This window comes from Myripristis murdjan, chromosome 7, assembly GCF_902150065.1.
Source record: "Myripristis murdjan chromosome 7, fMyrMur1.1, whole genome shotgun sequence".
Classification (NCBI taxonomy): Eukaryota; Metazoa; Chordata; class Actinopteri; order Holocentriformes; family Holocentridae; genus Myripristis; species Myripristis murdjan.
Window position 1 is genome coordinate 10199586 of NC_043986.1, and position 19594 is coordinate 10219179.

At 39.5% G+C, this 19594-nt stretch overlaps 1 protein-coding gene across 2 annotated transcripts; it reads left to right on the forward strand.

Annotated features, from left to right (window-relative positions):
- The first annotated feature begins 6148 nt into the window (after positions 1 to 6148).
- Positions 6149 to 19074, forward strand: LOC115361614 (putative helicase mov-10-B.1). 2 transcript variants are annotated; one of them, XM_030055099.1, is made up of 22 exons: positions 6149 to 6317; positions 6434 to 6510; positions 9214 to 9295; positions 9749 to 9893; positions 10585 to 10816; positions 11139 to 11231; positions 11574 to 11733; positions 11934 to 12085; positions 12426 to 12596; positions 12759 to 12871; positions 13420 to 13616; positions 13737 to 13834; positions 14430 to 14527; positions 14616 to 14714; positions 15055 to 15157; positions 15280 to 15391; positions 15500 to 15694; positions 15800 to 15871; positions 15982 to 16107; positions 17813 to 17901; positions 18004 to 18113; positions 18216 to 19074. In XM_030055099.1, exons 2-21 carry the CDS (start codon positions 6482 to 6484, stop codon positions 18110 to 18112), a joined length of 2475 nt encoding a protein of 824 aa, XP_029910959.1. In that variant the 5' UTR covers positions 6149 to 6317; positions 6434 to 6481; the 3' UTR covers position 18113; positions 18216 to 19074. The 2 variants fall into 2 exon arrangements, with proteins under 2 accessions (XP_029910959.1, XP_029910961.1); XM_030055101.1 differs by having other exon boundaries at positions 18221 to 19074.
- Positions 19075 to 19594: the final 520 nt, after the last annotated feature.

The window sequence follows — 19594 nt, forward strand, 5'->3', positions numbered from 1 at the left end:
GTGCCTTGGCCAAATGGTTATGTGTATCAAAATGATGCAGGCAGTTGAGCTGTGCTGTGTAAAATTTGGTGCGGATTAAGTTAACTTTGCAGTGGTAATAAAAAAAGAAAATGTTATTGTAAGGTTGGCACGACTGTTATGGAGCACAGCCAGATGTGAACTGACACGATTTGAAAGTCATCCACCAAATTTGTTTGTTTTAGCATAAATCATTTGGGAAGTATGCCTCACTTCTTTTCGTGCATCATGACCAAACAGTAACAAGCATCGGGATTCTGTGAAATCAACATGAGATTGAGATTGAGTCATTTTAATGCTGGGATTCTGGACCTCTTTCCACAGCAGCCATTTTGACTGAAAAAGGGTAACACGTGTTATTAACAACAAAACGTTCTGTTTCATTTATGTCTAACGGAGCCAGGGTCCTGGTGATGTGCTAATAAGTCATCAATAAATTCTTGAAATTAAATGTAAAAAAAAAAAAAAAAAAAAAAAAAAAAATCAGAGCATGATTGATCCTTCCTCCTCTCCTCTCATGTGCTACTGAAAATTTCTGCAGCAGGTAAGAAAGAGAACAGGAGTGGAGAGGCAGCCTAGTTTCAATGAGATGAATTCAATCGTGGATGATCTTTGGCATTTAAAAGAAGCAAGATTATACAACTTGATGAAGTTATCATCTCAAAATTTCTAATAATTGTCTGCCATTAATGAACTAATTTAAACTGAAAATGTGCAGCTAAGGAGGGAAGATGACAAGTCACTGTTGACAAGAAACACACAGACCCACATCAAAAGCAACTGTCTGACTCAGAGATCTCTTTATCTCTCCAGTCACTTCCTCTCTGATTCAACTCGGTTCAAGTAAGTGTGAATTTTTGGCATAAAATTGGTTTTGTGCTGTAACATGAAACTGTTGACAGTTCATAACATCTACAACAATGGATTCAGCATAAGTGCTGCTGTCAAGATCTTTATTTATCTTTATTGTATTTAGGCATTTCATTTAGAACAAATTGTTATCTGCAATGGTGGCCTGGCAAAAGGGAAAATATCTTGAGCAGTGAGGGTAGGAGCACATCCAAATGTTTCCAACACACCCATCATTTACATACAATCACAACAAACATAGATTTGACATGATCATCACCATCATCTGTCTCATCTTCCCAAGCAAGATGTCCTGTCTGAGGGGCATGCAGCACTCTGCCAGCAGCATGGAGGGTGTGCGGCTGAGCGAGTCGGAGTTGGAGGCTGAACCCAGGAGGGAGAGGCCTCTCTGCAGTGAGGAGGGCAGAGTGAGAGTGGCTCTCAGCCTTGTCTGGATCTAGGAGAGAGAGATGAGAGAAGGGATGGCAAGAGATAAGTCCACTTCAGCAAACTCAATGGGACACTTCAGTACAGACGCAGCACTCACCCTGAGCACTGTCTGTCTGCCCATCATGACACAGTGAAGTAAGAGAGAAAGTGAAGGAGAGAGACAAATAGACTTGAATACAACTTGGAGCAGTCTTCTTCATTTGATTATGACTCAGTGCCTCAGTGCAGCTGAATCTCAACTCAGTTTAGTTGCCAGCGACTGCCATTGTTGGTCTGGCTGGTGAATACATAATAATGTGGCACAGAGACAGCAAAAGATGTGCTGCTGCAGAAACCCTAACCAAGATTGCTGATTCTCTCAGTGTGTGTGTGTGTATGTGTGTGTGTGTGTTGTGAGCACAGTGACAGAGACAGATTGGGTGTCTGAGAGGGACAGATAGCCTTACAGCCAACCTCCACTCAGTCACTGAGAGAGATAAAGAGCAACCATCGCAACCACACATACACATACACACAAGCACGCACACACACACACAGACACACACACAAACTCCTCCGCTGGCATCCAACCAATCGTGTGGAGGAATAACTGAACCCTTAACATGGACAAATAGGTGTGGATAAGGTCTGGAGAAAACTGCAGATTCATCACAAATTTCAAACAAACAGATTAGAGGGAGACTGTTGAGGTTTTCAAATGGACTTACAGGATTTGTAGGTGTATACAGTCCGCCGTGGTGTGTGGGTATGAGAGTATGAGAGTGTGTGAGGGTGCCAAAACAGTGACAGGCCATTCCTCTACAAACAGGTTTTCAAACAAGCCGTACCACTTCACAATAAGACTACCCTTATAAAGGGTTTAGGAATGGTTTATCATAAGGTTATTGATTAGGTGGTAAACACTTTATAAATCATTAATAAACAATTATAAACAAGTTATAACACTGTTTTCATACGTCAGTGCAGGCTCATTATTTCGCAAGCTCAAGTAAAGTAAGCTAAGCAAGAGCTGAGATTTAACAAGATTAGATGCAGGTCAGCAATAAATTGATGTTGCCAAATAGTGAGCCTGCACTGATGTATGAGAATTACTTGTACATGATTGTTTATTAATGATTTATAAAATGCTAAACCATTCATAACCCCCTTATAAGGATAGTCTTATTGTAAACTGGTACCCAAAAGGCTTTTATTTCTCTTCTGGTCTGCCTCCATCCTCTCCTCTCCTCTCCTCTCCTCTCCTCATCTCACCTCATTTAGAAGAAAAATCCTTTAATTTTACTTCCTTCTCAGTGGTCTTTCACTTGCAATATTAAGCCTATTTGTCAGAGAGGCAGTGTTATAATAGGTATGACCCTTTCACCTCTTGGTGTAGCAGATATAGATCACCAGAAAACTGGAGACAGTTAAGGTCAGCTTCCGCAGCAAAGCAAAGCTATCGGGGTGGGTGGGATCGGGGGCACAATTTGGGGTCTGTGTTTCCGGATGACCTCGACAGCCCGGCCTGCCTGTCTATTAGAGCAGGGGCTATTAGACCATCAGAAAGTGGGAGCATCCCCTCTCGCCATGGTGATAAGATCAAGGCATTCCGACGGCCAGAGCGGTCATTACCCTGCTCTCCAGCCCATAATGTCGCTCCATTAAAACCCCCTGTTGCCATGGAAATGCAGCTGCGGCCGTTTAACTCATTTCTTGGCCTGGCTGCCTCTTTGGGTCACTGACACACACGCACACACACACACAGTTACGCACACAGACATGCAATTCGATAAAGTCTTAACACATGCACGCTGCTATCATGGGTATACACTCGCATGCAAACACACACACACACACACACACACACACAAACACACATGCTCTGCTGTCTAAGTCCAGTTCTGACTGGCCCGTGCTGGGTCACGGCCGCCAGGACACCAAGATGATTACTGAGTCACTACACCCCCACCCCCAACGTGATGGTGTAGCAAGACAATCTGGCTGGCTGAGTCACCATTCAGGCTTATATAGAATTCAACCTCAAACACAAACAGGGACAGGCGAACAGATAAGCAGAGGAGACACACACACACACACACAGACAGAGACACATGCACAGCACTAACACTGAACAGGACAAACAAACACCTCTGGCTGCTCTGAAGTTGTGCCGTAAAACATCCCTGACCCCATGTCCCTCTAACCCCCCTCGGCCACCTCCAAACTTTCGCCTGAGTCATCAGCAGACACCTCCAACCCCCAAATACATGCATACACACACACACACACACACAACCCCAGCCCACCCCACCATCAGCCGTCTCCAAAGACTCTCTGCACCCTCTAGTGTTGCTCCTGTGGAACTTGTGGATGCATGGGTTTCTTCTGTGCTTGCTTTATGTGATGAAATCATGTAAAACATAAATAATAATAATAAAAAAAAATTATCAGCCTGCCCATCTCTATCAGATCTACCTCCTCTTTGATGTCCCAGCTGAAAACTCACCTCTAGTCCGGTTGTGTGTCTGTCATGTCTTGTGTTGACTATCCACGTTTGCTGTGACTGCTTGCATTTGACTGTAAAACACATTATTTAGCTTTGGTTTCAAACTGTGCTTTAAGAGGTAAAGTTTACTTGATTTAATTTGACTAACTGCATAACAAAACTGATATGATTCAAATATCAAAACACAAAACAAGAACAACAAAAAAGTTAATCCCTATAGGAATATTGTAGGGCTGCTACAGTGACACTATAGGCGACAATAAGAAAAGATAAAATCACTTTAAGCCCACCACTGAGTATAAAAGTCCCACTGAAACAATATAAGTATATTATTATTAGAGAATGGGGTAGATTACCATACCATCTCTGCTCGCTAATATGATAACATGATCAAAATTTACCTTAGCTGAACAAATGCCTGTATTAGTGGCAGAAAAAAAGTACCCAAATCCTTTACTTAAGTAAAATTGGCAAATACACCTGTTAAAGTCCTGCATCCCTAATTTAACTTGAGTAGAGGTATAATATTAGCCGCAAAATGCACTGAAGTCAGATTATGTTCCTCTCAGAGTGTTAAACTGTGCAAAGTGTTTGTGCAAAGGTGGAGCTACATCATTAAAATTATCCTCCATACACTGTTGCCTAGTTTCAGCTCCAGCAGGGTGTAATGTCTGATCAGTTTAGGTTTTGCATGTGAAAACTTACCAGGCAAACTCTCTAGGAGCTACAGCCATCAGATAAACGATCAGTGAAACAAAAAGTGCAATAGTTTTTTTATTGCCAGAAGTCATTCAACAGACGAGGCAGAGCACATACTGATCCAGCCCTGTTGTTTTATCTTCCACTCTTAACCTTTCATTTACTTCCTAATTTTATAAGTATTTTTTTTTTTTTTTTTTTTTTTTTTAGCTATTTTGAGTTTAATCTATTTCTTATTGATCTTAATCTTGCCTCTGTGTTTCCTCATTGCAAATTGATGAGAATTATGATGGCATCTCCTTAGTTCCTGTTTTTATTAATTTAATTTAATTTAATTTAATTTAATTTAATTTTGGAGGAGTGTTGTTTTTATTGTTTTATGCGTGAAGCACTTTGTGTTACATGTTTTTGTCTGAAAAGTGCTATATCAATGAAGTGTGATTGATTGATGGAACATTACCGTTACACAAACTGGATGTCCAAAAATGAGTCTGCATCGCCCCCTAGTGGATAAAGTTTGGCACCTGTGAATTAGGCCTTAGGTACACGCAGAGTTCCTGACAGTTGTTTCTTTTTTCTTTCTTTCTTTCTTTTCTTTTCTTTTCTTTTCTTTTTTTTTTTTTTTTTTTTTTTTTTTATCCAAGTAGCTCTCATGAGTATTTTGGGACTACTGACAAGAAAGTATTTGTTTCTGAGAGAAGATGAAACAGAATGACCATTACCTCCAAATGGCATAAGCTGTTGTTCTTCCTGCTCAGTGGCATCAGAAATGAAATAAAGTTTCGTTTCCTCATCGAAGCCCAGGTTGTATAATCGACTGGATATTTCACATTTGCTCAGATACTTAAGTGGTGGCGCTTCTTAGCTGCTTCTTAAGAACCATCCACCCCAGTCCATATGGCAGGTTGGGCAAACGCTACAGGCGCCATCATGGCAGAGGGCGCCAGGGAGTGAGCGTTTATCCCCCATTCTATTCGAAGTAATTCTGTCATGGGGTTGTATTGAAATGATATGTAACAGAATGCTTTTAAAATCTACTTATTCTATTTGAAGTTGTACTTTATACTGTGCAACATGTAAAGTTAAAATCAGTGTCTAGCTCACATCTGTAAAAATAAATAAATAAATAAATAAATAACTAAATAAAAAATGTTCTTTAGAAATCTAATCCAGGTTTGACAAATCTAAGCATAGTGGTTTTGGATCAAGTAGTAGTGAAATGTCCCTTTATGCATTGTTCACAAGCAGAATAAAAGAATAACAATAATAAGAATAAAGAATAACAACACTGTGATGTACGCTGTCATATCGGAGTATTGGCTTGTTGAGACTTTTTTTTTTTTTTTTTTACCACAGTACGAGACAGTAACTACGGAACCCCTAAACGGACATGGGGACATTTTTTTTTAGATATGTTTCTCGTGCGCACGAGAAAGTTTCTCGTGCGCACGAGAAAACACATGGGGAATTTTTCTCCATGTTCCTTTAGGGGCTCCGTAAGTAACAGCAGGGAGAGCAATAAAAAAAAAAAAAAAAAATCATGGGCCGAGAGGCAGTGCACAAACCACAGTGGAGGCTCAGCTTCCTTCATATTCGTGCAGCTGAGACTCTTGACTGCATTTCTGCGCTGTCACGGTGCCAGGACACGTCCCACCTAACCGTTTCATTTTCCTCTGAACAGCAACTTAACAGTCCCGACTTTGACGAAGCGGAACTCAGCTGCTGATAAATTAATAATTACAAAATCAAAATTATCAACGAAGAAAATCCCTGACAAAAACAACTGAAGCACAGTTGAATTTAGATCTACAAACGGGTAAGGGTTTTATTTATTTGATATTTTCTATGTAAAGGTCGAGACATATATTTAGTCTTGAAAATGGTTTAATAGCTTGTACTAATGTATTTTTTTTAATCTCTTAAAACTTTTAGAGTTTTTCATCCACTTTTTGAGTTGATCCAACGTTCAGGAGAGAGAAGATGTCTTCAGAAAATAAAATGCAGAAATGGTAAGGAGACACTCTTGAGTTGATTTCATTGGGGACAACTACCAGATAAATTTATAGGATTAATTAAATCTAGATACTGAAAGGGAATTAATCTATGATGGAAATCTTATTTATAGTGGTTTCTGTTCGGCTGTTAATCAGACAGACGTCGATGCGGTAAACTGAGCCGTATATGAACTCATAATGAATGCAGAAAGTCACCAAAGATCTGAATAAAAGATTTTAACTTTGCGCATCAAGATGTAGCCTAAGCAGTGCGTTAAAACAAAAAGTTGGCCAGTAGAGAGGAAAAAAAGTGACATACGCACATAGGCTACAACAGTTTCTGGCTGTGTAGCCTCCACAGGGCCAACAGTCGCGGCTGGAGGGTCGGCCCACTAGTCCAGTGTGCCTGCTGGTGCTCTCAGTGCCTTGTGTTTATCTGGTTCCTCATATTTGACCGAGAAAACCTCGAGAATAGACTACCTCATTTGAAGACGGACTTCTTTTAATTGTTAGAAAATGATACTCATATTGTCATCATCAAGAAAGCTAATCGGCTACATACTACTACTACTACAATTAATCATTGTAATAATAATAGCTACAATATTAATATTATTAATAATAATAGTAATAATAATAATAATATTTATCAGTGTCTGACGAAATTAAATTAAACTAAGTGGAAGCCTGGACTCATGCTATAGGAATAACCTTGATGGCATCATTTCACTTCCTGGCCTCTGGCTCATTTTAGATTTTTTTTTTCCGTGAGTAATGTTGTGGGACTGTGGGTGAGCCATTTCCATATTGTGAAAAATTTAACAGGTGCCTATATGGCTCAATGCAAGCCATTAAGACCATAGCATATAGCTGAAGCCTAAAATCATTTGTGTTATGCATTTAATTATTACAGGTGTTATCTGTGCTTTTTAATAGCAGTAGTATTAGTTGTAGTAGTGTTGAAGAAACAAGACTCAGATTCAGATTTGGAGTTTCTGTCTTGGTTTTCGAAATTAGTCACACATGGAAGAATGAACCAAGCCTATAAAAACTGAAATTAGGACTATCTAGTTACCAATGAGTTATCTATATCTTTAATGAAACATGCACATACAGAGAGAAATTCACAGTAAAAAGTCTGTGCAGTGCAGTTTTCTGAGGCATGAAACTGAGCAAGCCAAGGTCATTTCAGTCAGGAGAGACTGATAGCAGGAATGAAAGAGAATGTGGAGTGAGAGAGAATGAAGTGGGAGAGTGTCATGGGATGCGATCCCGTGAATTAGGAGCTCTGATATCTGAAGGTAACTTATGACTTGGGCATACCCAAAGAGATAGTCTTCCTAAGTCAACTTTTGCCAAGCTTTATGGAAGTCTCTGAGGTATGAAGGATTTGGTAATGGGGAGATTCAGGCAGTGACCCTGTCCAGAGGCACAAGGTGTTAGAAACAAGATACATTGCAGTAAAAGTGAAAGTGTGAGTCTGGCCGCTAATAGTTTGTTGTGTGACGACTAAAAACTGTCGAAACCAAGAGAAAACAGACTGAAGGAAAACCATTTTGTTGGGGGTATAAGTGGATTGCTGAGCCAAGTGAGATCTAAGAGCGGGACATTCTTTTTTATCATTAGTCTGTAAGAAGCTAATACTGCAAAACTGGACACTTAAGGAGGCACTTTCATTTTACAAATAGAAAACATTAATGAAATGTAATTTGAGTATTGAAAAGACAATTTCAGAGGACAGCAACACAGAGAAATTCAACTAAATTTGGAGACCAATTTTTGAAGCTTTGCAGGGGAGACACAAAACTACTCAGCACCTGTGAAATTCAAAGAACAGTGTTTTGTTTTTGTTTCTGATTTTTTTTCTTTTTTTTTTTTTTTTGTCTTTGTCTCTTCTTTGTCTTTTTTTTTTCTCTGTGTGTGCGTTAGTGTGTGTTTGTCGGTCTGTCCCTCGCCAAAATTATTTAGCCTCCTTGCTGACAACCTAGCATGTCATTTTTGGTACCAATGGATTCCTTTGGTCCATCAAATCAATCAAACCTCCAGACTCATACATTGAAGCCTATGATGCTCCATTCACTCACATTTGAACATTTATATATATTTATACTGTAAGTCAGAAACTGTATACAATAGAAGCTCCATTCAACTTTCTAAGTGCTCACTGTAACATACTGATCAAACATGCATACCCTGTTAATTATAAACACTTCAACGCTAATCAGCTTGTCAGCTGATAGCAATCACACACATTTTCTTCAGGATATGCATAGTTTTTAGTTTCAAATTCCTCTCAGTCAGTCAGTCAGTCAGTCAGATGGAGTCCATTTCCTCTGCAGGCAGAACAGTTGAGATCACACACCAGCACACAGTCTATGCTGTCAGCATTCATGGTGTCATTAAAACTGACAGAATTAATTGAAGAATGGCTTACGAAAAGAGTAGCATATTTGTTTTGCTACATCCTCATCGAAGCCTGCTGACAGATGGGTGATCCAGCCAAGGAGGTGGCCTTGCGCTCTCCACAGCAAAAGTCAGAAATCTTTTAGTGAGAACCACCTGGCATGGTTTTGTCAAGCTTACTGATTAGGAACTGTGTTTGTAATACTACAGCCTTCTGGCTATGTGTTTTGATAAATGTAATGTATGTGTTTGTCTTGAAATTTAATGTGAAATGTTATACAGCCTTGATGTATTCTTTGTCCTTTAACAACACAGGGCTGATAAACATGGTGTCACTGTGACCTCGGACCCTGAGGCAAAGGAAGGGACGATTGCCCTCACTGTCTATAAGCATGGGGTAAATAAATACTTCTAATTGCTTCTTCATGCTTCTTTTTCAGTGAGTCAGCTAAAGATTACATAATGTTGTGAAACTGAAAGCATGTAAGGGGAATTCCAAGGGGAATTTGAACTCTTTGTGTTAATTTGAGATGAAGAATGTGGCATGTAGCTCGAAGTCTACATTTGGACAGAAGTGAATATTAGAGCTTATCACTTAATGTCCTTGGAGTCAGTTTGTTTCTGAGCTCATGCAGCACTGTCCTCCAACACAGACCTAGCTTCTGTAGTGAATTCCTTGTGTATATGTAATTTATATTTAAACATTTTGCCACTTTGCTACAATGCGATCAGTTCATGAGTCAGTCTGAACAGAATCATGCAAAGCAGTATATAGGATTTTGTAAAGGGTGTTTATGTTTCCTGTTTGCAAATAGCTGCTGTGATGACAGTAAATATATTCCCCCTCCAGCAGAAGGTGGCGCGTCTGTATGTGAAGAACACTGGGGCTGAAACTGTTTATATAACTCAATACAATATTGTGGACCAAGACCACTGTTTCACGCTCAAAGATGACCATGGAATCAAACAAAAGAAGAGAGTACTGCTTGGACCAGGTATGAAGGAGACACAACATAATGCCCATGAAGAGGGCCTGTATAGATATGTGAAAGGTGAAAAATTAGCAGTCAATCTGTCACCTCCAAATTTCTGAATACATGTTTGAGCTGGTCATCAACACTGCATGGTATTTTCATGCTAATTGTGACAATATTTAGACCACTCAGCTTTGCAATGACAATTTGTATGAGTCTCTATAATGCACAACAACCTTCAGAACATTTTTATTGAGGCTTCATAAAGAGAAAAAAAAAATGGAAATTCAATTTTGGGGTTACCCTTAGACTGTCCTATAGTAGGGAGGGAAATGCATGTGCCAAGTAGTAACAATTATAGTATGCATCACTCCTTCTGGTTACTTTTAGTAATCGTTTCATGACTTTTGCATCATAACAAGAGGAGTATAAGATAATGCAAAGCAAATATTACACATATGGGTTTTTACTATCATAGTGCTGAATCCAACACTTAAGCTCAACACAGAAAAAAATGAACTTACAGTATTTAATACAGAAAACATATTCCTGTTATTTGAAGTGCATGCATGATTTTATTTCGATAAATTGGAGTTACAGAGTTTCCAACAGAATGTCTCCAATGTCCTCAACTGTGAGATATTTCCTGACTTCATTTACACTTCGTAAAGTTCCCAGCTTCAACTGTTTATCTGCTTGTTGTCTCTTAAAGGGGGATGTGAAATCCAGGTCCATTTCCGCGCCGGCCAGGCAGGCGTCTATCAAGGCGAGCTGAAGTTTCATTTCACAACTCTCAGCGAGACATTTACCATTGTCCGTAACTTGGAGGTCAATTATCAGACTTCATTAGGTAAAGCGCTTGCCCCTAAAAGCCCATACCGACGATATTCCACTGCTTTCAAGGCCACGCGCAATGAAATTGTGAGAGGGAAGCCTCCTGCACGGTATGACAAGTTGGAAATCATCTTGTACACTATTTGCTTACTCATGTTTGTTATTATTGCATATTTTAAGGGTCATCTTTATTAAAATTTCAACAAGAGATTTGAGTCTAATGTTCAAAGTTGATGCTAAATAGCCTTTAAATTCTGAATGTCTTATAGTGTTATTGTGAATGAAAATAATCAGTAAGAGATCTGAGTGTAATATTACCAAAAAAAAAAAAAAAACATGCAAGGAAAATATTTGAACATGTATTGAATACAAAATGTAATGACTCAGCTGCCTTAATCACTCCTGTGTCTTTGCTTTATGTCTTTCTTCCAGTAAATCAGGAACGCAACCAAAGACTGAGGTGCCTTTAGGGCATTATTTGTTGCCCTCTCAAGAGCTCCAATACTTCCTCTGTGGCTGGAATGGGTATGTTTCTGTAAATGTTTTAATCGAGGATTTGAAATTAATCTACCAGATTTCCTTTTCACTGAGTCTAATTGGGTAAAGCAAGTCATGATTTAGGCCTGGCTTTGTGACAAATTGCCCAAAGTGAGCTTTACTAACAGGCAAGCACATTTGGGCTAATGTACTGCATAGCATTTTCTGTGCTTGTCAAGTGAAGGAAAATTAATCTTAAAATAATGACTCATCTTTGAAATAGCTGTGCTCCATTCTGGGTTATAAGGAACTGTGTGTAAGCACACACTTTCTGATTGCAAGTTGAATGTCGATGCTAAACTTAAAGCCACTTAACTGAACTCTCTTTAGGCGCGTGCTGAGGGGGGTGTTGAACTGGAAGCGGTACTCTAAATTTCATCTCCTGCTGCATGTGGAGGAGCTCCAGATGAGGAAGGACATCAAGAAATACAACATGGCTGATGTGTCCATGGTCAAAGACAAAAATGGCAGCAATCACCTCATCCTGCAGGTTATGGTTCTCTCTCTCTCTCTCTGTCTCTCTCTCTCTCTCTCTCTCTCTCTCTCTCTCTCTCTCACACACACACACACACACACACACACACACACACACACACACACACACACACACAAACTGGCCACCAGATGAGTGTGACACATACAATTCAGAGTGAAACACTGACTTCTCTGACTCTTCTTTTATCTCACCAGGTCCCGGGAGTCTCTGAGAACCGTCCATCTGTGCTGCCTGGGGACTCGGTGCTGGTGACACCTCAAGACCAGTCAGGATATCTAGCAGATTCCACATATGAAGGATACGTCCATCATGTGGACAGGGACCATGTCTACCTGGACTTCAAAAAGTAAGATACTTACCAGTCTAACAATACTTGTTGTCCAAAATGGGTAAAATATGAAATATCCATGTCCTAAACATCAAAGCATTTTTTAAAACTGCCAAAAGCAATGCACCATGCATTTCTGGGTCCTTTATGTTGTTTGTTATATTTCTAATACTTCAGGGATAACCAGCTCTTCCAGACAGGCCTTTAAAAATGTGTTTTGTTAAGGTTTAGAAATTACTGTAACTTCTGTTATTGTATTTAACTGTACAATGCTTGCCACTGTTTTTACCTGGTTCCTAACAAAGAAATTTGTCATTCTTCATATCACAAATTCGGTTATCAATTAATTTGACTGTAGCCTCCTGGTCCATTTCACCGAGGACATGAAATTCAGTGTTGAGTTCAACATCAATCGCCTGACCTTGCGCATCCAGCACAGAGCAGTAGACCTGGCGTCTGCCTGCAAACTGAAAAAAGTGCTCTTCCCTGACACAGCCAACTCTCCCAGTGAAAAACTGCAAGAACTCAGGTTAGACTACCTACTACTGGCAAAAACCATGAATCCACAGTAACAATGCTTTTTGTTAAGGGTTGTGCAGTCCTTAATGGACCAGTGCAGTTAACTTGAAATTTGTATGTGTGTGTGTGTGTGTGTGTGTGTGTGTGTGTGTGTGTGTGTGTGTGTGTGTAGGTTATTTAACGAACACCTGAAGGGAAACGAAGAGCAGTGTAAGGCTGTACAGCACATTGTAGCTGGCTCCTCTAAACCTGCTCCTTACTTGGTGTTTGGCCCACCCGGCACAGGTACAGTATATGTGTGCATGCACCCTGATATATGAACAAAGCCCCCTCCAGTGACCGCATGACCTCAGTCATTGTCAAAACTCTCCCTAAAACAGTTGATGTCCGAAAGTGATGCATGATTATCTCCCAGATAATCATGCAGAGAAAAAAGAAATAAAACTGAGACTGTAAAAACGAGACTCTGCTCTGAGTGTGAACAGCTAACAACTATTTCAGCTTTGAAGCACACTGTTCATCAATCTCACATCAGGGCTCCACCAACAATAAGAAAAACAGGCTACACCAGCTCTGATGCCGGGAGGCCCGTTTGAATTCACTGGATGAGGTGTTACACACCTCTGTCACAGAAGAGACTTGTTTTGACTAAGATTGACTAAGTCACTGGTAAACATAATTTGATATCTTTTCCCTTCATCACTGAGCACTTACCTGTTTCAGGGGAAGCTCTGAAAATGCTAGTGGTAATGAATTCACTGGAGGGAGGATTAAATTAGCCTGTAAAAAAGTGTGTATTTATATTATTTATTTTTCTCATTTTATGTTATCAGGTAAAACAGTGACTGTGGTGGAGGCTGTCAAGCAGGTACAGAGGTCTCAGGCCAGTTGCCACATCCTGGTCTGTGCTCCCACCAACGCTGCTGTTGACCTCCTCTGTGAGAGCATTGCACGTTACAGTTCCAGGGATGAGGTGTTTCGTTTTTACGCCCTCACCCACTCTGTGAAAGATATTCCCAAAAACCGACAGGTCAGCACTGGACTTGTTAGACTCAATTCCATATTCATATTGCCTCAAATATACTGTTTATTCACAGCATAGTCATCTGTTTAATGTCGCTATTTCTGTGTGTATTGTTGTTTTCTACAGTTTCTCTGTAACATGAAACAAGGCGAACTTGTGGTTCCCTATAAAGAGGAGCTGATGAAGTATAAGATCGTGGTCACTACCCTGATAACTGCCTCCAGGTATCCAATACAAACAACTAATAAGTGTTGGGTGGTAACAGGTTATGATGTTCTCCCAGTAATGAGCATATTTCAGTTTTTGTAATATTAGTGATCTTTTACACATATTCAGAAAGCCAAGGTGACTCAGTTAGCCTAAATTCTCAAGATGAGTAAGAATGAAGTTTTGGAGGTGTAACAGAAAAACAGTATTTCCACCCACAATCCAAAGACATGCAAGATAGGTAAATTGGATATACTAAATTGCCCATTAATGTGCTTGTTTGTCTGTGTGCCCTGTGATGGACCGGTGACCTGTGCAGGGTGTTTCCCTGCTGGGATAGGCTCCAGCACCTCCCGCAATCCTTATGAGGACAAGCGGTTTGGAAAATGAATGAATGAATCTGAAAATAACAGGAATAAATAGCTTTACAAATAGCTGAAACATTAATTCTTATCAATTCAAGTGAAATGTAAGACCCACATGGCAAAATTAGTATTTATATTACTAATACTGATATTCCTTTGCCTAAACATGAACTCTCTCTCTCTCTCTCTCTCTCTCTCTCTCTCTCTCTCTCTCTCTCTCTCTCTCTCGCTCTCGCTCTCTCTCCAGGCTGGTGACTTTAGGGATTCCTGAAGGTCATTACACTCATATCTTTGTGGATGAGGCGGGCCATGCAAAAGAAACAGAGTGTATCATCCCTTTGGCAGGTGACAAATAAATCTAGCTTTTTAAATGTATCTGATATTCCTTGTTGGCTCTTCTCTTAGTGTTTCTGGGTTTGTCTGGTGCACACAGGTCTACTGGACCCGAAGACCGGTCAGGTAGTGCTGGTTGGAGACCCAAAACAATTAGGCCCCATCATCAGCTCCTCCTTAGTGAAGAAGTATGGCATGGGTGAGTGCTATGTATTTCACTTACATAAGCATAAAGGCAATCACTAGTGCAGTGTGTGAGGACGAGGAAGAGTTTGTTAGCTGCAAACCAGCATGTGCATGTCCGTGTGCATTATTTGTTGACATTCCTAGGTCCATTAGCACTATTACCGTGTGTGTAAATATATTTGTTTTCCATTTAATGTTTAGCATATTTAGCTCCTCCTCATGTTTTGCTTTTGTTGTTTTTGTACCTGTCTGTAAAGGACTTTGTGAGGTATGCTTTCAGAAAAGTGCTACACAAATACAATTCAATATTTGCAAGAGTGGTAGTGACATTTTGAAGACCTCTTTCTGTGCAGGGTCTCTGTTGGATCGGCTAATGAAGGACTTCGAGATATACAAGAAGAATGAGCATTTCAAGTACAACAACCACTTTATTACCAAACTACGGAAAAACTACAGGTGATGCTTAACTTTGCTGCTCTGCCTTCCCCTCACATTTTCACAATGTCATGATGAAATCTCTCCATCCTCTCAGCTAACTTGCATGGTTTTTTCCATTCTTTTCCTCTTTGCTCTTTCAGGTCCCATCCTGACATTCTGAAGATTCCCAATGAGCTCTTCTATGATGGAGAGCTTGAGCCTTGTGCTGACAAAGAGACAATCAGCTTCGACTGGGAAGGCCTGCCCAACAAGGTGCCATGCAGACACACACACACACACACACACACACACAGAATCCTTAGACATGGAGCATGTTACAAACTGTTTTTCCTCCTACAATCCTTTCTTTGTCTTTGTTAGCACTTCCCAGTGATCTTCCATGGAGTTGTGGGTTGTGATGAACGTGAAGAAACCAGTCCCTCGTACTTCAACACAGCAGAAGTGGATATGTTGATGAAATACCTCAAAGACATTCTTGACTATCTGAAGAACAAACGTGGCGTGACTGCAATTAAACCACAACAGATCGGCATCATCGCCCCGTACAGGAAACAGGTGGGTGCAAAATTTTATGTTACAATCAACCAGTACAGAAAAAGGAAATCAATGTAAGGTTATAGTTATCTTGTTTACATTGTCATTTGCCTGTGTTCCATATAGGTGCAGAAAATCCGCTATGCCATAGGGCTAGAGAAGAAAGACATCAAGATGGAGGGCTTAGAAAACATAAAGGTATGGTGATATAGTGACAATTTGTATGTTTTTTGGGGGGAAAAAAACATGTCGGAGAATGTTGAGTTTACCAAACTTTATCCATCCGTGCATATCTGTGTTTACTACAGGTTGGTTCAGTGGAGGATTTCCAGGGCGAAGAATCAGAAGTGATTCTTGTGTCTACAGTGCGGAGCGATGCCAAATACATCAAGGAGGACCAAAAATTCAATCTGGGCTTCGTTTATAATGAGAAGGTGAGGCACACCATGCAAACATCTTGTAGTTTCCACTGTCAAGGTACATTGTGTGAGACAAAAAAAAACAAACAAAAAAAAAAACATCCTGTAGTTTCCACTGTCAAGGTGCATGGTGTGAGACCAAAAAAAAAACATCTTGTGGTTTCCACTGTCAAGGCACATGGTGTGAGACAAAACAACAACAACAACAACAACAACAACAACAAAACATCTTGCACGTGTCTGTGTTCAAGTAGTTAATTGTCATGTGTTTTAAAAAGCAGTTCAATCCAGTGTAATGAAAAAATTGCACTCTTGCTACTCACTGGTGAAAAACATATAATCTCACATCACCATGTTGTATGCCGACATACACGTAAACACTGTATATGCTAGACAGCATATACAGACACAAATGTACACTCTGAATAAATTAAGCACATCAAAAATATACCATAATTAGTCCACCATTTCTGTTAATGATTCCGACTGGCTGTAGAAAAAAGTGCGTGGTGTCGATACTCTCTCAGGCGAAGATCAGTTTCGCTGTCCAACCGTCTTGATGCACCTCACAAGATGATTCACATCCAGCATTTTTCCTCCATTTCTCACTGACTGATAATTTTATGACTTTGGGGGGTGATTTTAAAATGAAAAGATGTGTCTTAGGAGTTGAAAAAAAAAACACACTAATAACCAGGATATGCCTAGGCTTGTTCTCTGTTTTCAAGAAAAACAATGAGTCATAACCCAGATGTATCTAAACTAAACCACAGCGGAAAGTACCAACAATACCAACAGTGCCATGCACCAACTCAGGATAGGGTCCCTTGTTCTGGTTAGACTCGATAATGACTAATAATCCTGTCAGAGATGTTAATGGCATCTAGTCTATGGAAGTTGTGAGTCATGTCACTGATGGTAATGTGTCTATTCCTACTGTAAATATTGGGGTAATTTGTGATATAGGTTAAAGACAAGCCATGCCATCAATTTCAGGCCATTCTTGCAGTCTTGTTTTTGTTTGTATCTATGGCTCATTCATTCATTCATTTTCAAGACACTTAATTAGGGCTGCAGTTAGCTGGTGCAGCTTAAAACTGCATAGGTCGCATTATCTTACCTGCTATTTTTTTTTTTTTTCAGTTATGTTCCCCCCAAATATTTAATAATTTAGATTCAGTAGTTTGTTTATTGATTGATCTCAAGTCTTTTCAAATAGCGATCGGCTTCCCATCGGTCCATTCATGACTCCAAGTAAGACTCCAGACCAAGTAATGGGAATTGATTGTTATCGCATTAGGCAACACAGACACATGTAAACAATTATTATCCAATAAGTCATGAACAATACATGATAAAATGCCATACGTACACCAAGAGTACCCCCTACAGAGTTGATGATCTGATTACACTTTAGAGCACCCTGCAGCAGGAAATTAATAAGGTAAAATTTTCTTAAAACTACTGTAACTCCTTTATGCTTTCAGATATGGAGTTCATATTAGTCGTACTCATATGTTGAAGACACAGATGCTCACAAATTGTCTCTAATTAATGCATTAGTTAGCTTAACTGATGATTAGCATAACAAATTTATTGCATCATAGTGATTACAGCAGGAACCTAAGCACTCCAAATTCCTCATGTTAATGCATGCTATGTCAGCGACAATTAGACACACACAAAAACAGTTTAACCACATCTAACTCTCTATCCGCAGAGGTTCAACGTGGCCATAACCCGAGCCCAAGCCCTGCTTATTGTCGTGGGAAACCCAAGATTCTTGAGAAGAGATAAAGTCTGGAACAAGTAAGACTTTGAGCTCTTATTTAAAACGCCTAATTAAATGCTCTATGTAACGAGGAGAGGATAACCATCTACCATTTGCATACCTGTCTCCACTGTTCATAGGTTTATTGAGTACTGTCGTGAAAATGGAAGCTACTCTGGCATTGGTGCACAGGACGACGAGGGATTAAAGCTGGCAATGACTAAGCTCACCATATCTGACAGTGATTAACGTGCGTGTTTCCCTCTCACTCACAGTCACACTCTCTGTTTCTCGGTTATTATGACTATCAGAAAACTGCCTTGAGGGCTAACTTGTTTGTGTTCTTCCCCAGCGTAGACTGATGACTGAGGCACAACCATGAGGATCAAACTGCAGCATGCTCGTCTGTGGTGCTTAACGTCAAAAGGAAGGATAAAGAGTTAAACTGGAAGAGAAATAATGTCAGGGAACTGATTCACGCTCAAATAACCAAATGCACTGATCGCTTTACTTGCATAAAAGCCTGGACCATCATCTTATAAAATGAAATGTAATTTTACTGCCACTGGAATGCTCCTCTATGTATTTCCACAGCTTATCTGTGGTGTAGCCTATTGCCTCTCAGCATACAAGCATTTACTTTGTTGTCTTTTCTGTTGGAGCGTGACAGTATATTTGAGTGGTTTAATTGAACATTAAAAAAAAGCCTCTAATGGCTTTATTTTTATTAATATGGAGAGTAACAGCCTGCCTGGTCTAAAAGTCAGGTTATAACTCCTGTCTACTTAATCTACTTCTTTCTGTTTCCATTTCTGTCAAACCCAGAAAATATAAGTTGGGGAGACAGGTTTGTTTTGGAAGTCAAAATGTACTTTTTCCAGACAAAATGTTGCAGAACCACAGACTATATTCTGTGTCTACAATACATCCATGAGCATATCCTGTGCTCTGTCATACAGCCACTTTTCTTTTATGTGGCGTGATGTATGGTTTACGTTATTAACAGTATTAGTGTGTTAAGTTTATTATTAAGGGCACACCAAGGATGTCTGGTCCAGTATATACATAAACTTATTTTTTAAAATTTCCTTCAATAAGTAGCAGTCATTTCATTCCTGCCGATTACCTTCTGTTTTACTTATTCATTTGCTATTATAATTTGTGATTTTCATGTGTTCTCCATATTTTCTTGAGTGGCTGAAGCATGCTTTTATATGCTTATTGTTTGAATTGGTCATGTAAAAAGATGGAATTTGATATAATTAAACAAAAGCCATGTCTCTTCTGAATGACAGTCCTGAACTCTTTGTCTCTTTGTTTTCTGTGCCTACATGAAACCAGTTCTTAATTGTGAATCTGTTGGTATGTATGATTACAACAGGTTTATTAATTTGTCCAAGATATTCTTTGAATCATATACTGTTAGTTGCAGCATTTAAAAAAAATAATAATAATAAACTACAGACTTTTGGTGACAGCGGGTTGCAGCCATTTTAATTTTAGTTGTAGTATTCAACTGTATTCAATGCGTTTTCTTTATTTTCATGACTATTTACATTGTAGATTCTCACTGAAGGCATCAAAACTATGAATGAACACGTGTGGAGTTATGTACTTAACAAAAAAAGGTGAAATAACTGAAAACATGCTTTATATTCTAGTTTCTTCAAAATAGCCACCCTTTGCTCTGATTACTGCTTTGCACACTCTTGGCATTCTCTCGATGAGCTT